The following is a 20693-nucleotide window of genomic DNA, read 5'->3' as shown; positions in this document are numbered from 1 at the left end:
TCAGTTGGTAGAAGGAGTGAATCGGTACAAGTTCCCAAAAAAAAATCAAGACTTTTGATGCAATTGGCATGACTGGCAAGCAAAGCCATGTTGGTGGGCTCTGGGATAACGCGACACGCCACCAACAAACAGGCATGCAGCCAGGACAGGAATAAACGCATCGAGTCTTTTGAATCTCGTCAACGAGCACGCTGTGCTGCACAAGACAGAGAAAAGTGTTGTAGAGCGTGAAACCAAGAAGTGTGCGGAAAGACCCCATGTCAGGAAACCAAAGGGGGAAGAAGGGTAGACAACAAGAACAAAAACAAAGAAAGCGTTGGAACTTGGAAGGTGGGGAAAAGGGACGCCGCTCAGTACAGTCCAAAGACCACAAGAAAAAAGGAACGAGCCATACCAACACAAGCACATACAAGGGTTGTGACGTTTAGCAACGCCAACAGTGAAAAGAGGGCAGGACGTAGCGGCCTTGGCAGACTACAGCCTTTACTTGTTCGACGTCTTGAGAGATTCCTCCTTGTATTGGAACTCGTCGACGTTGAGGAGCAGCTGGTTGCTGTCCAGGTAGACGCGGTTGGTGGAGTTGGCGACGGTGGCGGCAATTTCGCGTGCAGCGTCGATACGACGCAGCTGCAAGAAGCCGGGGTTTTGGCGGATGGCCTCACCAATCAGCTTGGCCGACTGCGCCTCACCCTCGGCCTCGACGATCTTTTGCTGACGCTCCTGCTTGGCACGCTCGACGAGCATGGCGGCGCGCTGGGCCTCCTGTTGTGCAACCTGCTTGGCCTCGACAGCGCGGCTGTACTCGACACCAAAGCTCAAATCGGTGATGGAGACATCTTCAAGCACGAGCCAGAACTCGCGTGCACGATCCTTAAGGTTTTCACGAATAAGACGACTGACGCGCTCACGCTGGGTGATCAGCTGGGAAGCGTTGAAGCGGGCAATTTCTGACTTCAGCACCTGCGCTCACGCCAACAGATATGGCCACGTGACGAAAATAAATTTGGGAGGAGGACGTCAAACGAAAAGATTGAGTTTCGCGTGAGTACAACAGTCGGCTGCAGCAAAAGAAAGCGTTGGGTTGCGGGGGCCGGATATTCAGCCTGGTTGTTGAAGACTCGCGCGAAACGCATGATAGGTGGCAAGGCACAAACCTCGTTGATGATGGAGGGGAGAACACGATCGTCGTAGTCAATGCCGAGGTTACGGAAGAGGGAGGGAAGCTCGTTGGTCTCTGGGCGTGAGAGGACACGAAGACTGACGTTGACCATCTGCAAATCTGTCCCAATCCCAATATCATCCATTGTCAAGTGAGTGGCTTGAGGAGCACGGCAGGACACTTGAGTTTGGGTACTAGCAAAGCGCAAACTGACCCTTGGTACCAGTGAGCGAGGTGATGCGGTGGGCCTTGGCACGGATATCATAGATGACGGGCTTGTGAACCCAGGGGACGCTAAGGACAAGAAAGGTTGAAGGGGGACAGGGCTGGGTAAGCTGGAGGAAAAACAAGGGGGGGGGAGGGGGGAAAAAATTGGTGGGACTTGACGCCAATGAGCCATGAGCGGCTCAACAGATATAGAACGCACCGAAAGTGAAGACCTTCACTCAGCACCTCGTTCTTGACACCAGCGAAGCGGCTGAACATGATGGCGCGATGACCAGCGGGCACTGTACAGAGCGTCATCCCATTCAGTGAGAAGTCATTTGATGGTGCGCCATACATGGGATTGACAGGGTGGGACCGTGGTGTGATCCCATGAGTTTAGACCATGCTGAGCGTACCAGTGAACACAGATTCGTTGGCACCGTAGGCGAGACCGCCAGCCACGGCGAGGCCACCGATCAGGCCAGTGGGCACACGGTTCATGCCAGCACGAAAGGCTGCCATGGCGTCGGTTGCTGTCGAATAGATGCGGTGGAAGAGCAAGGATGAGATACAGCGAGCAACGTCAGCCAATGAATTAGAACACAAAGAGGTGGCCGAAACCAAGGAGGAGAAGAACAACTGCATGGAAGGTGAGCAAGCGCTGAGCACCGAACCTGATAAAGTGACACAAGAAAAGAAGACGGCAGCGAGTCAAGGAGGTGGGTCTGGCACCTGCAAACACAAGCGCGAGCAACACAAGGTCTTGGTGAGGCACAACCCATGAACGCAGTGCCACAAGTTGACTGAGCTGGCGTGTTTGCCGAGAAACACAGCAGCGAGCGGGAAACGCGAAAAATAAAAGCGTGCGTCAACACCCCAAGGCTTTTGAACAAAGACTGGCCAGGGGACAACCAGAGATAGGCAGGCGCAAGGAGCAGGATCGAGTCTGAAGAAAAATACGCCGCACACGCCTTGCCAGACAGCCTCGAGCAGACTCAGACAAGAGAAGAGAGAGCAGACACCAGGAGGAGGCATGGGCGGTGGCGCAACTGGTTGCACGAGTGCAAGGCGAGTGCAAGACGACGAGCGCAGGCAGACGGGCACGAGACCCAAGAAGCACGCAGCCAACACCCCAAACTGATCACGACCGCAGCTCTAAACCAATCCCCAACCCCACTAAACCCGTCCCACTGATACTTGTATCCGCCTGCATTTGGCATCGGGCTGCCATTTGCCGAGCTTGGCGAGTTGAGTCGAGGTCGAGTTGAGTACCAACCTGCACTGAACGAGTAAAAGGCGCCGAGCGACTGACTGGTGCTTCTCCTCTCTCTCTCTCTCTCTTTTATATCTTTTTGTCGTTCGTTTCTCTCACTCTCTCTCTGTGACTGATCTTTTGTTCTCTCTCTCTTCTCTTCTGTTCTTCTTCTTTTCTTCTCTCTTCTCTCTTCGTCTCTCTTCTCTGTTCGTCTCTCTCTTCTGTTCTTCTCTCTCTTCTCTCAAGCAAGACGGCTGCAACACAACGTGGTCCGCTGTGTCAGCGGCTCAGTGGCCAGGGTGCTACCAGATGAACGTCAAACTATCATATGGTTGGTCTTTCCTGCAGGTTGCACGGTACACACGCGGTTTTGCTCAAAGTGTGATATTGGTCACGCTGAGCGCAATCATGCTGCTGTTATGAGGAGACTGGTTTGATGCTGTTAGACTTTTCTCTGCGAAGGCAGTGACCATGTCTATTTGAATCAGAGTCGTTTTTGTACTATCATTACAAGGCCAAATTTACCGCTAGAACAATTGAAAAACGTCGTCGGCCTGGACACCAAGCAACAGCCCGTTGTCGCTCCCTCTTCGCTCTCCCTCTTGTGCTCTCTGCTCTAAAGGTTGTTGTGACCAAACACCTTCACAACGAACTTTCCAAATCATCTTTTGTTCTCTTTCTGTCTCTCTCTCTCTCTCTCTCTCTCTCTCTCTCTCTCTCTCTCTCAACTCAAACTCTCAAACTCTCTCTCAAACTCTCTCTCTCTCTCTCTCTCGTCTCGGTCGACTGGACTGGGAACCGGCGGCACTTAGACGAATTTTTTTTCTGATAGCACAACCTGCCATCATGAACCCTCAAACCCCCGTTTACGTGATTAGTACGTTGGTCCCTGACTCGCCTGCGTATCCGGCTCCGAAAGCTCTTGGCTGCTTCCGCGGGAAAACCGCTCCACCCAGCGCGATGCTACCACGTGTAGTCGACCAGCCTCGCTGCCCTCGTCGCTATGCACACGCGCACTCGTTTGATGGAAAAAAAAAAACACACCTTTGCCGCTGCATCTGCTCCTGCTGCTCGTCGTCTTACGCCCGTCGTTCCTCCGTGACTGCAATGTCTTGTCTTGGGCGAAAACTGAACAGACCAGCAGGCAGCCAAGACTGAGGATGCCCGGAAGGTCCAGCTGCAAAACATCCAGGCCGGCAAGGTGAGCGAGCACTGGTCCCCAATTTTCCCAGGCCCAGATTGGCCCGACGACCCAAATCAGGGCAAAGCTGCTCGGCCATATCCATGCGACAATGCCAGGCTGCAGAACACGGGTAGCACTTGGTCATGCTTTCGGGTAGCCCAGTCACCCTGCACCTGGTCACAGCTTTTTCTTCTTCTTGTTTGACGTCCCGTGCATCCGTCCGGGGCAACGTCAAACATCGCGTTGACCGTTGAGCTCGAGTCTTTGACACGGACCATCCGTGGCAACACATGGTCCTCCGTCCCTCATTTCCCCGTAAACATCTTTTTCTTGCTCCCCATAGACCGTGGCTGATGTCATCCGCACCTGCCTTGGCCCCCGCGCCATGCTCAAGGTACGGCTCTTGCCGATTGAGCTGCACCTTTTTTTTTTTTGCTTCTTCTTCTTCTTCTTTCAAATTGTGTTTGTGGGTTTTCTCCCTTATACCCTCAACACCCTGCACCGTGACCGTGATCATGATGAATGTTAGATGCTGATGGATCCTATGGGTGGCATCGTGCTGACCAGCGATGGCAACGCCATTCTTCGTGAGGTGGGTCAAAAACAGCTCACCAACTACTGCCCCACCTGCTTTGGAGATGGACGCTGGGTGCTTCCAAGCCGGGCTATCCTTGACGGGCTCGGTTTTCGTGCCCTTTCAATAGTTGATGGTGCAACACCCTGCTGCCAAGAGCATGATTGAGATTGCTCGCGCGCAAGACGAGCAGGTTGGCGACGGCACCACCTCCGTCATCATCCTGGGTATGTCCAACAAGCCTTTTTCGTCTCCCCGACTCAACCTCTCGGAATTGTCTATTGTTGTTTTGTTTCTTGTGCGCTTGTGATGTTGTAAGCTACACTGCTGTCGCATTGATGGCGATGGTTATCCTAACACGCTTCCCAGCGCTTTCGAGGCCGGAAGAGGTGCAAGGTTATCAGGCCAACCTCATTTTTCCTTTGTGTCTATCTCAACTTTGCAGCTGGCGAGGTGTTGGGTGTGGCAGCACAGTTTATGGAGGAACAGATGCATCCCGTGACGGTCATTGGCGCCTACCTCAAGGCTCTTGATGATGCCCTTGTCATCATGGATAAGGAGCTTACGGTCCCCATTGACGTTGAGAACCGCGATGTCATGATTGATACCATCAAGGCAGTCGTGGGCACCAAGCTGATCAAGAAGTGGTGCGTCCGTGACAGCTGTCCTTGCCAAATTTATCTTGTTTCAATATTTGGCGCCGTCTGCCGTCAATGCTGGGTCTCCGTGCTTGTCAAGGCCTTCTCCCTATAGTGCTCGTTTTGTGTTTTGTGTTGTTTTGGCTGAATCTTGATTGTATCTCATTCTTCTCTCTCCCCTCATCTCTCACCGCGCCCTCGCTTTGATGGCATGCCCCCTCTTTAGGTCGCAGATGGCCTGCGAGATTGCGCTGGACGCTGTGCGTACGGTGCAGTTGACGGACGACAAGGGGCACAAGGAGATTGACATCAAGAAGTATGCCAAGGTCGAGAAGATTCCCGGTGGCGAGCTCGAGGACTCACGGGTGCTGCGTGGCGTCATGTTCAACAAGGACGTGACGCACTCCAAGATGCGTCGTCGCATCGAACGCCCGCGCATTTTGCTTTTGGATTGCGGCCTTGAGTACAGCAAGGGCGAGAGCAAGACGGACGCCGAACTCAACAAGACAGAAGACTTTACCCGCATGTTGCAGCTTGAGGAGGAATACATCAAGCGCATCTGTGACGACATTATCAAGCACAAGCCTGACCTGGTCATTACGGAAAAGGGCATTTCTGACTTGGCCCAGCACTACCTCGTCCGCAACGACATCACGGCCATTCGCCGTGTCCGCAAGACGGACAACAACCGCATTGCTCGCGCCTGCGGTGGTACCATCTGCACGCGAACGGATGAGATCCTTGAGAGCGATATTGGCGTTGGTGCTGGCCTCTTTGAGGTTCGCAAAGTGGGTGACGAGTATTTCACCTTTATCGAGGAATGCGACGAGCCCAAGGCGTGTACGATCCTGCTGCGTGGTGCCAGCAAGGACGTGCTCATGGAGGTGGAACGCAACCTGCAAGATGCCCTCGCCGCCACCCGCAACATCTTCATGGACCCTCGTCTGGTCCCGGGTGGTGGTGCTACTGAGATGGAGCTGGCCGTTCGCCTCTCGGAAAAGGCCAAGAGCGTCGAGGGCGTGCAGCAATGGCCCTACAAGGCCGTTGCTCAGGCCTTGGAGGTCATTCCTCGTACCTTGATTCAAAACTGCGGTGGCAACACGATCCGCACCCTCACGGCCCTGCGTGCAAAGCATGCTGAGGCTGGTAACGCCCACTGGGGTGTTGATGGCAACACGGTCCGTCATTTATTGTCGTTGTAGTCTTCGTTGTTGTTGTTGTTGTTGATTTCCCTCCACGCGAATGGTTGCCTTTCCTTCTCGCACCTGACTTTTTTGCCCCATCCGCGCGCTTGCATAATCTCGACGCACCCATGCTCACGATCTTGGCGCTGTGGTGGGGTTTCACAGGGCGAATTGTGCGATATGAACACGATTGGTATCTTCGAGTCCTTCCAGGTCAAGTCGCAGAGCCTGAAGACGGCCGTCGAAACGGCCGTCATGCTTTTGCGTATTGACAAGGTGGTCAGCGGCGTCAAGCGTATGCAGAAGGAGGGTGGCTCGGCTCCCCAGCCTCAAGGCGATGCTGACGCACCGGCCTCCATGGGTCCCGTCTAAACACATCTGCCCCCACTCGCGGCAGGCCTACGCGCTGTTGAACCCTGTCTAGACCTGTCTTCCTCCTTGCACCTTGTTGAAAATGAAGAAGCCAACGCACTTGGCAAAGAATTGGAAAAACAAAAAATGCACCCTCGACTCGTCGCTTCTTGTTGACCCTTTTCAACTGAGTTTAGAAGGGCATGCAGCCCAGGCAAGGCGCAGCCAAAATCTCCTCGACCCTTCCCCAAACCCAAGCAGAAAGGCATTTGCACTTGCTTCCTTGAACCCAAATGTAGTTGAAATTGGAGAGTGAGTTTATAAAAACGGCTCACTCAATCGCACACACACACACACATAAAGGAATGCTACGCCCCCTTCAGCTTTTCTCTTTCTCGTGTTTCTCGTGCACAGGACCGACCCGACTGTGACTGCGACTGGGGTGAGAGGTGAGTTGGTATCGGTGTCGACGCGGCAGTTGGACGGTGCGAGCTCAGGTTGGAAGGGGAGGGGAAGTGCATTGGAAGGAGGGAGTGGGGTGCAACAGTTCGTTGCAAAGCATACCCGTTATCGACGGTGTGGGATGGGATTCCTTTTTTCTTTTTTTTCTCCCAACGGCCCCGCCCCCCATCCTTCTCATCCTCCGCGTGTTGATCACCCCGCCCAAAGCAATTCGATGATAGATTCGGTGGCACAAACAGATTCAACTCGATCCAAGATACCCCTGCGCCTTTGCCTTGACTATACCTCCGTGCTTCACCGCCAGAGGCGTGTCTCTTTGGTTTTGTGGGCAAACAGCGTCAAACGAGACTGAAGCACACACTACTCCATACCGATACCGACGCTCGTGGGACGTTGCCCGTTGAGCCGGCCCTTGTTCTGGCCCCGCTGCTGGTTTCCAAGCACCATGTCGATGCCTACTGGTTGACGAGTGTTTCCCTGCCATCCCGCCGGTTTTCTTCTTGATACCGGTCGCCATGGCTCCCTCTTCCGCCCGCCAAAGGGGCGGGGAGTCCCGGATGCCCCTGGTGCTACTCTTGTGGGCCATCATCGGTTTTGGCCTCTGTCCTCTGACTAACAGCCAGTCTAGCTCTACAACGGTCACGCAGACCACGCCATCCGTCGCTCAGTCCACTGTCGCACCACGCACCCCAAAGCCCTCTCCGCTTTTGCCTACTGTCACTACGACTCAGGGCAATGCCAGTCTCTTGCCCGCTTTTGCCGGGGACGACCCAAGCTTTTGGGAGGAGTATCGCTGGTATCTCATCGCCGCTGCTGCCGGACTTGTTGTCTTTGTTGTCGCCGCCTTTCTCCTCCGCCGCCTCTGCTGCCGTGGTCGCTGCTGTCGCCGTAGCCACAAGCGCACAACGCTCAAGGGCTTTGACACGTCCCCTGATGCGGCCGCCGTCATTGAAATGACTGAAACCCGCAACCTCCGTGCCACCCCACCACCTGCTACCGAGCCACCCAAGCCTACTATTCTTCACACCAATCTCGATATGGCTGTCCCAAACACCGCACCCGCCCCTCCCGTACCGAGCACACCCAGCACAACCGCGACGGGCTTGATCGATCCATATGCCCCCGCCCATCTTCATGGCTACCGCCGACCCCACGCCTCCCTTGAGGAACTTCAGGTAGACTGTATGAAAGCCGACGCCGTTCCCATTCTTCCCCTCGAGACCCTCAAGGTTTGAAGTTCGCCATGCGCTACCCACCTTCTCTTCACTGCGTTGCGCAGGCTCTCAGTCTGGACTCTAGGCTGCTTTTGATGCCTCATGTTGGTACATTTGTGCCTTTGGCCCGTGCTTTGTACACCCGGCAGGTTCTCGAAACGCTTGATGTGGGCCAATTTGGAGAGACAAAGCGAGCCCTGTTTTCGCAATATGCCCATCAAGCTTCCCCCAAAGCCGTCATGGTCACGCTGCCCGCTCACAACAACAGCCGCCATGGCCGGCGCAAAGAGGATACGCGACTCAAACTCCTTCAAGACGCGTGGATACGCAGCCAGTTTCGCCATCCCAAGATCATTGGGCTCATAGGCCTGGTCCTAGATGAAGGAGCTGGTCCCGTTCCTTGGCTCGTCCGAGAGCATGCCTCAGCGGGCAAACTCGACAAGTATTTGCGTAAACATGCCCCAAGCCCCGACGTGTTGGTACGGCTTTTATTCAAGTCCCCCTGCGAGGGAATGCTTTCTGCCCATGCTCTACCCCAATCGGAAGCCATCCAAAGGCAGAGCACAAAAAGACGCCCGTGCTCACACCCCCTGCTACTCGCTTCCGCCCTGGCAGCTGGGATTCTGTCGCGATATTGCCGAGGGTGTCAATTACCTGGCCTGCTGCGACTTTGTCCTTGGTGTAAGTGCTGGTGCCAAATCCTCAAGCTGCAAAACTGATGTCAATGCCAGGCGTGATCTCAATGTCCTCATCTGTGTTCATCGTGTCTTTTTTTGGGTCCATGCCCCTTCCGCTCCGTTGACTCTCTTAGGATTTGACCGCCCAAGCGATCGTTGTGGACAAACATGGCATCTGCAAGGTTGCCGAGCTCGGCTTGGCACGTGATGTAGCCGATGCAACCAACTCTGCCACCAACGTCCGCATTCGCTGGGGTGCTCTGGAAGCCCTCCCCGACCCCGCAACGATTGCTACCTTGACCTGGCGTCGCTCGGGGGATTCTGGTGTCGAGATGACGGCGGAAATCTTGGCACAAATGGCCTCGATGGGACACACTCCGGGTCGTTTCAGTCGCCATAGCGATGCCTGGGCCTTGGGTATCGTCTTGTGGGAGGTCTGGAGTCACGGCCAGCTTCCCTATCCCGACCTTACCGATCACAAGGTCTGCAACGCGCCTTGATACCATCTGCAACGTGCCTGGCCGCACCACATCCCATGACGCTCTGCTCACGCGCACCCTCTTGCCAACCATCGCGTGTGAGCTGCTCAGGTGGCCTTGGCCGTTCATGCCGGTTACCGCCTGCCGGCACCAGCACCCTGCCCTCTGGCCGTCTACCGCCTCATGCACGCATGCTGGCAACCTGATGTAGCAGTCCGTTGCTCGGCTGCAGACGTGCTTCAAGGCTTGCAGAGCGTGGACCTTGCACAGACGGCCGCTGTGCGCGCCCTTCGCCCAGAGTTTCGTGCCTTGAAGGTACGGCGCTACTCTGCTTTCTCACAAACTCGGCATGCGACCTTGCACACCTCCCGTCTGCTCACGAGTGCCCTCCTCGCCGCTCATCTACAACACTCTCGCAGACACAGCATGTGACGGACCCAGAGGCTCTGACTACGCTTTTGCAATCCGGACCCATGGATCCGGCACAGCTGCCCGTGGCGGGCGCCGTCTCTGGCTCGCGCAATGTTTCAGTCTCCAATCAGTCCGACTCGGCTGTAGATTCTACAGGACTGGACCACCCTGCCAATCCAGAAACAACCCGCACCGAACTGAGTAAGAGCGCCCCACGTCGCCTAGCCCCGACCAGTTCGGGCTCAGCGGCGCTAGGCAATGCTGCCCGACGCAACATGACCCGCCCAGCCTTTACCGGCATATTTCACCAAGGCCAACTGGCAACTCAAAACGTGGGTCGCCCTTCAGCTTTGGCGCGCAGTCTTCATCACCTGCCCATTGCGCGCGAAGCCGATGACCCGTACATTGATGTGGTGCCCGTCGATTCTTTGGGGCTAGCAAAGACCTTTCCTCGTCTACGCGCTCCTGTCACGGGGGCTGGAGCTGCTGGCAGTCAACCCGAGACAGATGAGGATGTCAATGCATACATTCAACAGCTTGACGTCCGCCTTGCCTTGGAGGCGCTGCGCGACAACAGCCCTTCCTACGCGTCGATGCAAGCCCACAGGAACGAGCAGGGCACGGCCACCAATGCTACCCGAACCGTGACCACAGACTTTGACCCCACCGTGAGGGAGGAAGATCCATTTCAGGGCTTGAGTCCAGATGACTTTGAGGTGCAGCGCCGGCCTACATCGGCATCGTGGCCTCATCACGGCAAACCAAATGAAACGATTGGTTTGGATGGCGATGGCACGCCGTCTGTTGAGCCCCACCAAGTTGCGGATCAAAATCCCAAACCCACGGCCATGGCTCTGGCATTGAAGGGTGCACATGGTGACTCAGTTAAACCCCCCGCCCCCGTGAGCCCGAGCGATACGCTACCTGAGATTACCGTGCAGTCTCTGCGGCCAATGTCGGGCACCTGGTCACACCGCAGCCCGCATTCGGCGCGCAGCAACAGTCTTTTGCGCTTACAGCAAGCCCCAATGGACAATGTGGTGGCTGCTTGGCACGAAGCACCCGTTGTGTTGTCACCCGGTGCTCGGCGCCGCTCAGCGTCGACCGAAGAGGCCCTGCGCGATGCTCCGCCCGTCGACGCCTTCTCCGCTGCCCCAGAACTAGACACCCAGCCTTTGCCCGCACCACGATTGGAGGACAGTGAAACAGATCCCGTGGCCAGCAACCCTGCCACCACCGCTGCTGACCCTGCTCTGACGGTCATCGCCATGCCTGTGCGGACAAGCTCACCACTGTTCACGCGCAAACATGCAGCAGTGGCTGCTGAAGTTGATGCCTCGCCGATTGCGGCTACCCTAGAACGGCGTCGCTTCTGGCAGCTCAGCAAGTCGCGCGTGCAGACAATTGCCGACTCCTCCGCAGCCTCACCTTCCCCCGCGTCCGGCGCCTCCTCACGCAATTCCACCCTGCGTCGAGTCATGTCACAACGCAACTCATTAGTATCGGAACAGGAACTACAAGAGCTGGAGCTGGCCGCCCCGGGTACTGAGGTTCAAGCCTTTCACGCACGCCAACGCCGCCTTGTGACCAAGCAAACGAGCGTTGATTCCGAAGATCGGCTTATCTTGCCCAGCGATATCAACCGAGCTCGTCTAACCGATGGAGGGGTGTTTGTGCCCAGCCCTGAGCGCCTTCATTCAACCTCATCACGCTCACGCGGCAGCAAGCCGGACATCAACCCTCCTCCACCTGGCTTTGTGCCCGAGCCTTAGCACGGACACCCGATGCGTTTTGGGTTTTTTTTGCTTCTTTGTCAGGCTCCAGGGCAGTGCGTGGAAGCACGGATTTGACCAATATTCCTTGTAAAAACAGATAATTTTTGGTAGTTTTTTTTTCTTTAACCGACAAATCTCTAAATCCGACCCCCTTAGAAAATGATGATAATTGACAATTGATGCCACTGCTCCTCGTTTAATAAACAGCTGGGCGCAGATTCGGTTATGTGAAGCGGGGCATAGAATCTATTGTGTATGATGAGTCATAGAGCGTTAGCGTCAAATCCGTGCTTTTCACGCATTGGTGCTTGACACGGGGCATTTGTTGCCAATTGATACAAAAAAAATGGTTGTACAAAAACTGTCGGTATATTGCATCCAACAGACGATGGTTGGATGGCGCCCAGCGTTTTTGATAATAGTTGAACTCCAGCCCATTTGGAAAAATATAGAACTGCGCAGCTCTGCTGAATCTATGAGATGTCCATTTGTGCGAGTAGCCGCCCTATATCGAGTGTCAGTATCGGTTCCTTTCTGTTAAAGGGTGTACAACTTGCGCAAACTCGACACACGACGTTTCTGGTCTATCAGGCACTGCAGTGCAGAAAGGCCTGGGTGACCAGCTTTTCAAAGGTGCTCGAATAGGTAGGGAGAGAAAGATCGGTCGACAAGAGGGTTTTCATGCAATGGTGGCGGCCGCAATCAGTAAGCTCCAATTCGTGTTAATGAAAATCAGACTTGCGCCAAATCCGTGCAAAAGGAGCCTGCCAGCTTGGTGCCCTCCTCCTTGTGAAGTTCAGCATGGTGCGGCAGCTTTGCGCCAACTTACATTGCGCGGCGAAAGGCGCCATTTGTAGCTTTACAGAACGCGATTGCCTCCTTTGGCTCACCGACGCTCAGGATGTGGAAATGGGGCGCGTGCTCGAACAGGTCAAGTTGATAGAGACTTCCAATGCTCGGACTTGTGATGTGTTCACGTCAAGTCAGTTCTCACGCGCCGTGGAGCGTGAGATGACATATAGGTGTTGAATTTGCAAGAAATGTAGCCTCACAAACAGAGACGGGCAGAGACCCCCTGCAGCCTTTCCCATTTGCGTAAACCTCCGGTTCTGTCGTGCGTAGCACTATCCCATGTGCCTCAGAAACCAAATCCATTCAGTACGATGTTGGCCAAAGCACACAGATAGAATCGATTTCGTGAAACGATTTCAACCTTTTCTCAAGATGTCATGACAAGCACCGAAAAAGGGCAGCAACTGCCCGCCTCCCCACTCGACGTCCGGCTCACTGCGAAGCAGCACAGGATACACTACTCCGCAACCTTTCAAAAGGGGTAGAATTTGCTTGAGCGTGATCGTGTGGTGAATTTGCTTGCGTGAGCATTTGCTTGTGACATTTTGCTTGTGACATTTGTGAATTTGCTTGTAACATTTGTGAGTTTGCTTTTGATTTCACGAGCATTTGGATAGCAGCTTCACATCATATTATGTCAATCGATGTTCTTTGGGTGGCATTTTCCCTGCCTTCCCGAAAAGCTCTCATCAGAGATCTGCTTCTCTACGCGAACGGTTCCCGTGACAGCTGCAGACCTCGGCCTTTCGACCACCGCCCTTCCACGACCACCATCACCTTCCACCGCCCTTCCGCGTTACACCACGCTTTCTCTGACATTATGTCTGTTATGTCTGCCAACAACAGCGCCAAGCGGCCCATGGGCCATGCCGATGGAGTGGAAGGCCCTGCAAAGCGCATTACTCGAGCAGCCACCACCGCATCGCCAGCCGCGGCCTCAGCCTCAGCTCCGGAAGACCTGCTCAACAAGGGCAAGATCATCGCGATGTACAACCATAAGGGTGGTGTTGGGAAGACCTCCATGACCGCGAGCCTGGGATGGGCGCTGGCCGACAGCGGAAAGAAGGTTCTCCTTGTGGACGCCGATCCGCAGTGCAACTTGACCGGCTTTCTGGTTGACCCGGGCTTTGAGTTTCTCCTCGAGCATTACGATGGAGATGAACGGATCGATGATCCCATGCATGCCTTTTACCACCAGGAGAGCACGCGCCGATGCAATTTAGCTGCTGCTTGCTCCCCACTTCTTGGGAGCGCGCAACAGCAACAACACTTTGGCTTGAATGAGCGCGTCCAGACGCAGCTCTGCACGGATGTGTTTCAAGTCTGCAAGCGCAATCAGTTTGTGCAAAATGAAGAATGGCGAACTAAGCTGCCTGACGTTCCGGAGAAGCTCTTTCTGCTCGGTGGGCATCCGGACACGCACAACTTTGAGCTGAAGATTTCCACTGCCATTGGCAGCCGCGAGGCGGTTTCTGCGGCCGACAACATTGTTGGGTGCTTTGCTGGCCTGCTGCGCCAGATCCAGCGTGCCCAGGGAGAAGAACCATTCGATTTCATCATCCTTGATCTGAGCCCGAGCCGATCGATCGTCAACGAGCTGTTGGTTACCCTTGCCAATTACTTGATTGTGCCGTGCAGCCCGGACTTCTACAGCAACCTGGCCATTGCGCATCTGGGCGAATTCTTGCCCAGGTGGTGCCAATCGAGCATTGCGCGGGCAAGCCGAGATGATGCGCACCAAGATTTCAAATTGCCACCGCGCATGCCAATCGTGCTCGGTCTGACATTCAGCATGTACCGCCTCGCTGCTAGCTCAAAGAAGACCCCGGAAACTGCTGACTTTAGGCCCGTGAAGGCCGCTTGGAAGTGGTTTCAACATGTGCAAAGCAACTTCACCATCAAGGTAGCCCCAAAGCTTGAGAAGTACTGCCTCGTCTCCGGGCTTGTGTCCAGGGGTGAGGAGGACAACGTGGAATTGGCTTCCGTACCCTTCCTCAACTCTGCTGCCAACCTGGCCAACTTGATTCACGTTCCCGGCTATGCTTTGACTGGTGCACACGCCTCAATGGCCGGTGCCGCTCAGACAGTGATATCAACTCGTGCGATGGCGGCAGCTCGACGCGCCATTGAACGCCTGAAGTGCCGTCTTCTAGCCTCAAATGTGGTAGCGGATGAAGATGACATCCGCGATCGCCAGAATGACCTGATTACGATGATGCAGAAGTATCCTGATGAGACTGTGAAGGAGTACATTAGGAAGTCACCGGGAGATCGGAAGAAATTCATCTGCGTTCTCGAGGAGATCCGGAAGACGGCAGGGAACTGATACATTGTCTCTTGCGCAGCAGCACCTTTTCCCTACTCTCCCTTGCGAGTTCTTCTACTTACCCTTGCATTGTCCCTGCACCACCGGCCACACAACCAATATTGCTTCTCTTGAGAGCCGTCCCCACTTTGCCCTCGCACGTCTTGATACCTGCCCCCCTCCCCAATGGTTGTTGACGTGAATCCCTGCAACAGACCCGGTCAACGTCCTTCCCGTCCGTCATCTCCAAGAGCATTTCTGGCGTCGGAGCTTCCCCAGCCTGGACGATATAGGTGTTGAATTTGCAAGAAACGTAGCCTCACAAACAGAGACGGGCAGAGACCCCCTGCAGCCTTTCCCATTTGCGTAAACCTCCGGTTCTGTCATGCGTAGCACTATCCCATGTGCCTCAGAAACCAAATCCATTCAGTACGATGTTGGCCAAAGCACACAGATAGAATCGATTTCGTGAAACAATTTCAACCTTTTCTCAAGATGTCATGACAAGCACCGAAAAAGGGCAGCAACGGCCCGCCTCCCCACTCGATGACTGTACATCCAATCAAAATCAATACTTTTCTTTTTTTCACGCAGGACAGCTCCAGTGTCAGGCATCACGGCGTTGGAGAACGGACTTGATCCTAGCATGCGGTTTGCGCCGAGCTGATGCTGAGCTTTGAAAGCTCAAAGGGCGCATTTACTGCTTGTGGTAAGTGCGGTGGCTCTTGAAAAAGTTGATCAGCCCGTTGGTTGAGCTATCGTGCGAGGTCACCTCCGCATCACCTTCCAATTCGGGCTGAATCACCTTGGCAAGTTGCTTGCCCAGTTCCACGCTGCATAGACGACAACAGGCAAGAAGCAGATGCGGTGAGGGCTGGGGTAGTGGCAGTGACAGTGCGTTCGGCTCGATTGGGCCAAGCGCCTAAATAGCAGCCCAAGCAAAACTCACCCCCATTGGTCGTACGAGTTGATATTCCAGATCCAGCCTTGAACAAAGATCTTGTGCTCGTACATCGCTATCAGACAAGTGGCGGAGATTGATGTGAATCACAACGATTGGGACTGACTGCACCCCTTGCTCCCATTAATTGGGAGTATGGCAAGGCGGTCTGGATGCGGGCGACCATGCTCACCAATAAGAGAGCCCAAGGTACGAGGTGTTAGCTTCTGGAACAAAATGCTGGTGCTGGGGCGGTTGCCCTTAAAGACCTTGTGTGGCAAAATCTATGCGAGCAGCCGTTGCCATGCGCACGAGTCAATAGGAGCAAGTGTTCGCTTTGCTCTCAAGCCATAAAATGCCCGCATGCTCGTGCCTACCTTGGGAATCTTGGCCGCAGGCATGCCCGAGGACTGAAGCTCCTGCTCTGCTTCTGCCGAGGACTGTCAAAGCAGGCACTAGTTACTGTAATACAACGATGGCATGCCATTTCTGACAGCGCTTGAAATTTCAGTTTGCTGTGAGCACCGGAAAGACACACACACACCTTGCCCTTGAGAAGAGCCTCAGTTTGAGCCAGGAAGTTGCTGACCAAGATCTACAGAAGAAGACATGCGGTAGGATGGTGTTCTTAAGATGGACAGCAGCGCAAAAGCAGACCTGACAAATTAGACAATGGCCGCGAAGCTCGAATTCAAGTCCATTGACGCACCGTGTGATGCTTGCCACTCGAGATGGGGTTTTGCGTGTCCACAGGGGCGATGAAGTCGCAAGGCACAAGCTTGGTGCCTTGGTGGATGAGCTACAACCCGTATAACGTCAGACTTGCCGCAGCCTCACAGGCGGGACCAATCCATGCGAGGCGCAGTGTCACCTGGTAAAAGGCATGTTGGCCATTGGTGCCGGGTTCGCCCCACACGATGGGCCCAGTGCTGGTGGTGACTTCCGAGCCATCCCGCGTCACGTATTTGCCGTTGGATTCCATATCTCCCTAAGAGCGTGGCGCGCAATGGCGTAAGATGTGGGTAGCATTGACAAACGCCCGTGCGTTGAGAAGCCACTTACTTGCTGAAAGTATGCTGCAAATCGGTGCATGTATTGGTCGTAGGGCAGCAGAGCATGGGTTTGTGCCCCAAAAAAGTTGTTGTACCAAATGCCGAGAAGAGCCAGGGTAACGGGCACCTGCACGGCGGCGGAATGTGAATTGAGCCAGAGGGCTTTAAGACCCTGAGGTGAACGCGCAGCTTATTTGGGGGGGGGGGGGGGGGGGTGCGAGGATCACGCACGTTCTTCTCCAATGGCGCGGTGCAGAAGTGGTTGTCCATATCATGAGCACCTGCCAGCAGTGCCTCAAAGTTCTCAAAGCCAATGTACAAGGCAATGCTCATGCCAATGGCCGACCACAGCGAATAGCGGCCGCCAACCCACTATTCACATTGGCGCATACGTAAGACCATTGCACGGTGGCTCACTGGTGTAGCGCGCATTAAAAAGGTGGATGTCAGCACGTACATCCCAGAACTCGAACATGTTGGCGGTGTCGATGCCAAAGGCGGAGACCTTTTCCTGCGGGCGAGGAGCCAAGTGCGTGCGTGCGTGAGCGTTGTCGGTGGCTTCGACCGAAAATAGAATCAGGGGGCTGCCAAGGGGGCAAAGGCTAACCTTGTTCGTGGAGAGAGCCACAAAATGCTTGGCAATGTGTGCCTGGTCCTGAGCCTTGGCCAAAAACCATTCCTTGGCCGTTGTGGCATTGGTGATGGTTTCCTGAGTGGTGAATGTCTTGGATGCGATGACAAAGAGCGACGTCTCCGGGTTGATGCGCTTCAGAGTCTCAGCCATATGGGTGCCGTCAATGTTTGAAACGAAATGAACGTTGATGGGGCCTAGCATAAAGAGTGTGGATGAGGTGATTACGCTTCAGTCAAATCGTGTGACACATCGATGTGCACCATGAAAGCGGGGCGATGTGAGCACTTCGTACCGCCATAGGGTTTGAGGGCCTCGGTCACCATGAGAGGACCAAGATCAGAGCCACCAATGCCAATGTTGACAACGTCCGTGATAGCCTGGCCAGTGTAGCCCTTCCAGCTGCCCGAGCGCACAGCGCCCACGAACTCGCGCATGTGGTCGAGAACCTAGGGATGAATCAAAACGCACGTGCGCCACTTGAATCAACGCAATGGAACCATTGCCATTGGGATATATGCACTGTCGAGCCCGAAGGCGGTTGAGTGGCCATACCGCATTGACGTCGCCCATGACGTCCTGCCCGTCGACCTTGATGGGGTCATTGCTGCGGTTACGAAGGGCCACGTGCAGGACGGCACGATCCTCGGTGAAATTGATCTTCTCACCCCTAAAAAGTAGCGACAGAGTTGAAGGATTTCGGGCTCCACTTGGGTGAGTGGACTTGCAAGAGGCCAAGACCATCAGGAGCAAGCCGTGAAGTGGCATGGCATCTAACTTGAACATTTGGTCGCGGCCAGCTTCAACCTGGCGTTCCCTAGCCACATCGTAAAGCAGCTTCATGGTCTCGGCATCCACACGGTTTTTGCTGTAGTCAACCAGGAAGGGGCCATCGGCCAAGTCCAGCTTCAGGCTATGGCATGAACGAGAGCGGAACGCCGGGCGTGAGGGCTGGCCGCGGGCGGGGGTTGTTTCAGCGGTTGAGGCGGGCCCGTTGATCCGGAGCCGTTAAATACGGTCTGACCTAAAGTCATCAAAGCGCTTCGAGTCGGCGGCAAAGAGCTCGCGCATGTCCAAATTCTTGCCCTTGGCGTCATAGTGCTGTTGCAGCGCGTCCCAGGCAGCCATGATGATGTTGGTGATGGATGAAAATCAAGTCAAAGAATAAAAGCAATCTCAGCTCAAGTAAATACAAAGCAGTCTATGCCAAGATAGCGTCGCCATTGGTGAGTAAACCACTGTGCACGCCCAGAGTCGCGCGCCATGGAGCCCTGTTCCATCCCAATCGAAACGAGTTTTTCAAAGCGATATGGTGCCGGTTTCTGACTCCCGATTCCCTTCTCGAACAAAGCCAAGCGTGGCCACAGCGCACGCCCGTGTGCACTGACGTACAGCACAGTTTTGTAGTTCTGGAGTCCAGCCAGTCGCTGCGTCCGTTCGTCCGTCCTGCCGTGTGAGCGTGTGTGAGTCAGTGGCAGACGAGAGAGAAAAAAAAAATGTCGTCATCTCGCCACACACAACCAGAGAGTTCCAACATGATGTTATGCGCATCCGGATGTAATTTTTAATTTTAGAGGGAGAAGACAAAAAGAGATGAGAGAGAGAGAGAGACGAGAGATTTGAGGGAGATTTGAGAGAGAGAGATTGGGAGAGATTTGAGAGATTGGGAGAGATTTGAGAGAGAGAGAGAGAGATTTGGGAGAGAGAGAGAGAGATTTGGGAGAGAGAGAGAGAGATTTGGGAGAGAGAGAGAGAGAAAGAGAGAGAGAAAGAGAGAGAGAGGAGAGAGATTTTAAATACGGGAGTTACTTTACATTTTCCTTCATTTGAACGGGTGCTGGGGTGCTGGCGGCGACGGCGGGTGTGAGAGCTAGAGGAAGAGTCCGCCCGTGTGTGTGTGTGTGTGTGTGTGTGTGTGTGTGTGTGTGTGTGGGACGAGAGGGAGGAGGAGGAGGAGGAGGAGTAGTATTAGTAGTGGAGGGGAGGCGCTCTATGGGGTGGCGTAACATGTGCTTTGTGGACTGCTTTTCGGAGAATTTCAAGGCTCAACCAGAGCGCGCGGCGGCGGCAGGATGGCGCGGTCGTGCTTTATGGGTTCGCGCAAGACAGCAAACGTCTTGCTTGGCTTGGTTGTCCTAAGCCTGATCAGCGACCTGGCAAGCGCGCAAGCCAATTGGACCATGCCACGCGTGACCTCGGAACAGCTGGTGTGTGGGTTGTGGCAGCTCCTTTTTGGCTTTCCGATCGAGGGGCAAAGTGCTCACTCGCTCTTTGCTTGACATGCTCTTGGACGTTGTGGGCAAGCAGGCGTCGGTCTGTGTGGCCGACGAATTCATGGCCTGCTCCAGCCTGCGTCCATCGTGCCTCGACTGTACCTTTAATGGCATGAGCATTGCCCATGTATGGCACAACTGCTCATACGGTCGAAGCATCCGCCTCAACTGCACCGTGCGCCACGAAGGCATCCCCTGTCGGGTGCGTGCTCGGGCCTATGTTCATGCCATCGATCTCCTTGATCAAAGGGGAGCAGAAGCTCATGTGATCGCACACGTCCAATTCCGTCCCACTCGCAGGGCCCACGCTCTTTTGAGCGCAACACAACCTGCCAATACTGCTATCAGCGTCAGGCCTATCAATGTACCAACAGCTCTGATTGCGATGTATGTGACGCTCGAGCTTCCGCTGTCAACATGCAGCCGGTTTACCCGGCCAATTTATCGAGGGCGGTTGAGTGCAGAAGAAAGGGTTAACACTGTCTTTTCCATGATCCATGGTTGTGGCCACCTGATTGGCTCAACCCTTTCTTTGTCGCTTGGCCGCTTGTTGTAGTCGTACAACCCTCAATCTCGGTACCTGGCCCAGTGTGTGCCACATCCTGAGCACTTTTGCCTTGGTGAGTGGTCCCGATCATCTCATCCCGTCCAGTATGGTGTTCTATCTCTGGACTTGCTTCTTCTGCGCCAACCAGAGGGGTTTCCGTGACGTAACAGTGCTGGGTGAAACTTGATTTTGGTTTTAGGTTCTCGGCAATACGCCAAGAATCGGGCTTGCAACTGGTCGGATGGCCGGCATCAAAGCACCGCTTTTCTCTACAGGTACGAACGTTGGTGTCCATGCTTGACATGTGAATTCATTGACGGCGGCCTTTTTTTTGGCTCACGGATATCTGCATCTGCCCAGCCTTTTTTTGGGTGGATTCGGCGGTGATCGCTTCTATTTGGGCAACGCAGGATTTGGCGTTTTCAAGCTCCTCAGCTTTTCGGGGCTCGGGGTCTGGGGTTTGGTTGATGCCGCCCTTGCGGCGTTGGGCGGCTTGCATGGTAATGATTTGCTTGTCAACGCCT

The 20693-nt window shown here is 54.6% G+C and overlaps 5 protein-coding genes across 5 annotated transcripts; 3 read left to right on the top strand and 2 right to left on the bottom strand.

The window, feature by feature from the left end:
* Nucleotides 1–46: 46 nt before the first annotated feature.
* MONBRDRAFT_34354 (uncharacterized protein) lies at nt 47–2098 on the bottom strand. Its single transcript, XM_001749844.1, has 6 exons — nt 2041–2098; nt 1783–1899; nt 1587–1668; nt 1374–1453; nt 1155–1279; nt 47–960 (listed from the first exon to the last, which is right to left on the bottom strand). Exons 2-6 carry the CDS (start codon nt 1886–1888, stop codon nt 484–486), a joined length of 870 nt encoding a protein of 289 aa, XP_001749896.1. The 5' UTR covers nt 1889–1899; nt 2041–2098; the 3' UTR covers nt 47–483.
* Nucleotides 2099–3457: 1359 nt separating this feature from the next.
* MONBRDRAFT_38947 (uncharacterized protein) lies at nt 3458–6701 on the top strand. Its single transcript, XM_001749897.1, has 8 exons — nt 3458–3498; nt 3758–3822; nt 4148–4198; nt 4334–4396; nt 4509–4605; nt 4824–5025; nt 5243–6194; nt 6366–6701. Exons 1-8 carry the CDS (start codon nt 3468–3470, stop codon nt 6570–6572), a joined length of 1668 nt encoding a protein of 555 aa, XP_001749949.1. The 5' UTR covers nt 3458–3467; the 3' UTR covers nt 6573–6701.
* An 827-nt stretch (nt 6702–7528) lies between these two features.
* MONBRDRAFT_12066 (uncharacterized protein) lies at nt 7529–11566 on the top strand (the record flags this gene model as incomplete). Its single annotated transcript, XM_001749896.1, has 6 exons — nt 7529–8188; nt 8377–8706; nt 8843–8908; nt 9039–9386; nt 9495–9698; nt 9803–11566. 6 exons carry the CDS (start codon nt 7529–7531, stop codon nt 11564–11566), a joined length of 3372 nt encoding a protein of 1123 aa, XP_001749948.1.
* Nucleotides 11567–13241: 1675 nt separating this feature from the next.
* Nucleotides 13242–14747, top strand: MONBRDRAFT_29444 (uncharacterized protein; the record flags this gene model as incomplete). The annotated part of the gene is made up of 1 exon (XM_001749895.1): nt 13242–14747. One exon carries the CDS (start codon nt 13242–13244, stop codon nt 14745–14747), a length of 1506 nt encoding a protein of 501 aa, XP_001749947.1.
* Nucleotides 14748–15173: 426 nt separating this feature from the next.
* MONBRDRAFT_34352 (uncharacterized protein) lies at nt 15174–19887 on the bottom strand (the record flags this gene model as incomplete). The annotated part of the gene is made up of 19 exons (XM_001749843.1): nt 15174–15559; nt 15676–15742; nt 15860–15950; nt 16044–16106; nt 16211–16261; nt 16376–16465; nt 16538–16654; nt 16729–16845; nt 16950–17090; nt 17176–17229; nt 17326–17546; nt 17645–17798; nt 17821–17871; nt 17905–18019; nt 18128–18262; nt 18374–18450; nt 18742–19157; nt 19544–19724; nt 19771–19887. The coding sequence occupies 19 exons, from the start codon at nt 19885–19887 to the stop codon at nt 15424–15426; spliced, it is 2394 nt and encodes a 797-aa protein (XP_001749895.1). The 3' UTR covers nt 15174–15423.
* Between the last annotated feature and the right edge of the window lie 806 nt (nt 19888–20693).

This window comes from Monosiga brevicollis, genomic scaffold (assembly GCF_000002865.3).
Source record: "Monosiga brevicollis MX1 MONBRscaffold_34 genomic scaffold, whole genome shotgun sequence".
Classification (NCBI taxonomy): Eukaryota; class Choanoflagellata; order Craspedida; family Salpingoecidae; genus Monosiga; species Monosiga brevicollis.
Note: the sequence above shows the minus strand (reverse complement) of the source record. Positions and strands in the feature narration are given on the sequence as shown.

What these genes read in the sequence shown, in the direction of transcription:
- MONBRDRAFT_34354 (XM_001749844.1), bottom strand. Translation starts at nt 1,888, where the DNA reads ATGGCAGCCTTTCGTGCTGGCATGAACCGTGTGCCCACTGGCCTGATC. An exon ending in AGTGAAGGTCTTCACTTTCG is followed by an intron (nt 1,454 to 1,586) that starts GTGCGTTCTATA and finishes TCTTGTCCTTAG; the next exon opens with CGTCCCCTGGGTTCACAAGC. An exon ending in CTCGCTCACTGGTACCAAGG is followed by an intron (nt 1,280 to 1,373) that starts GTCAGTTTGCGC and finishes GGATTGGGACAG; the next exon opens with ATTTGCAGATGGTCAACGTC.
- MONBRDRAFT_38947 (XM_001749897.1), top strand. Translation starts at nt 3,468, where the DNA reads ATGAACCCTCAAACCCCCGTTTACGTGATTA. An exon ending in GCCCCCGCGCCATGCTCAAG is followed by an intron (nt 4,199 to 4,333) that starts GTACGGCTCTTG and finishes GATGAATGTTAG; the next exon opens with ATGCTGATGGATCCTATGGG. An exon ending in GCAACGCCATTCTTCGTGAG is followed by an intron (nt 4,397 to 4,508) that starts GTGGGTCAAAAA and finishes CCCTTTCAATAG; the next exon opens with TTGATGGTGCAACACCCTGC.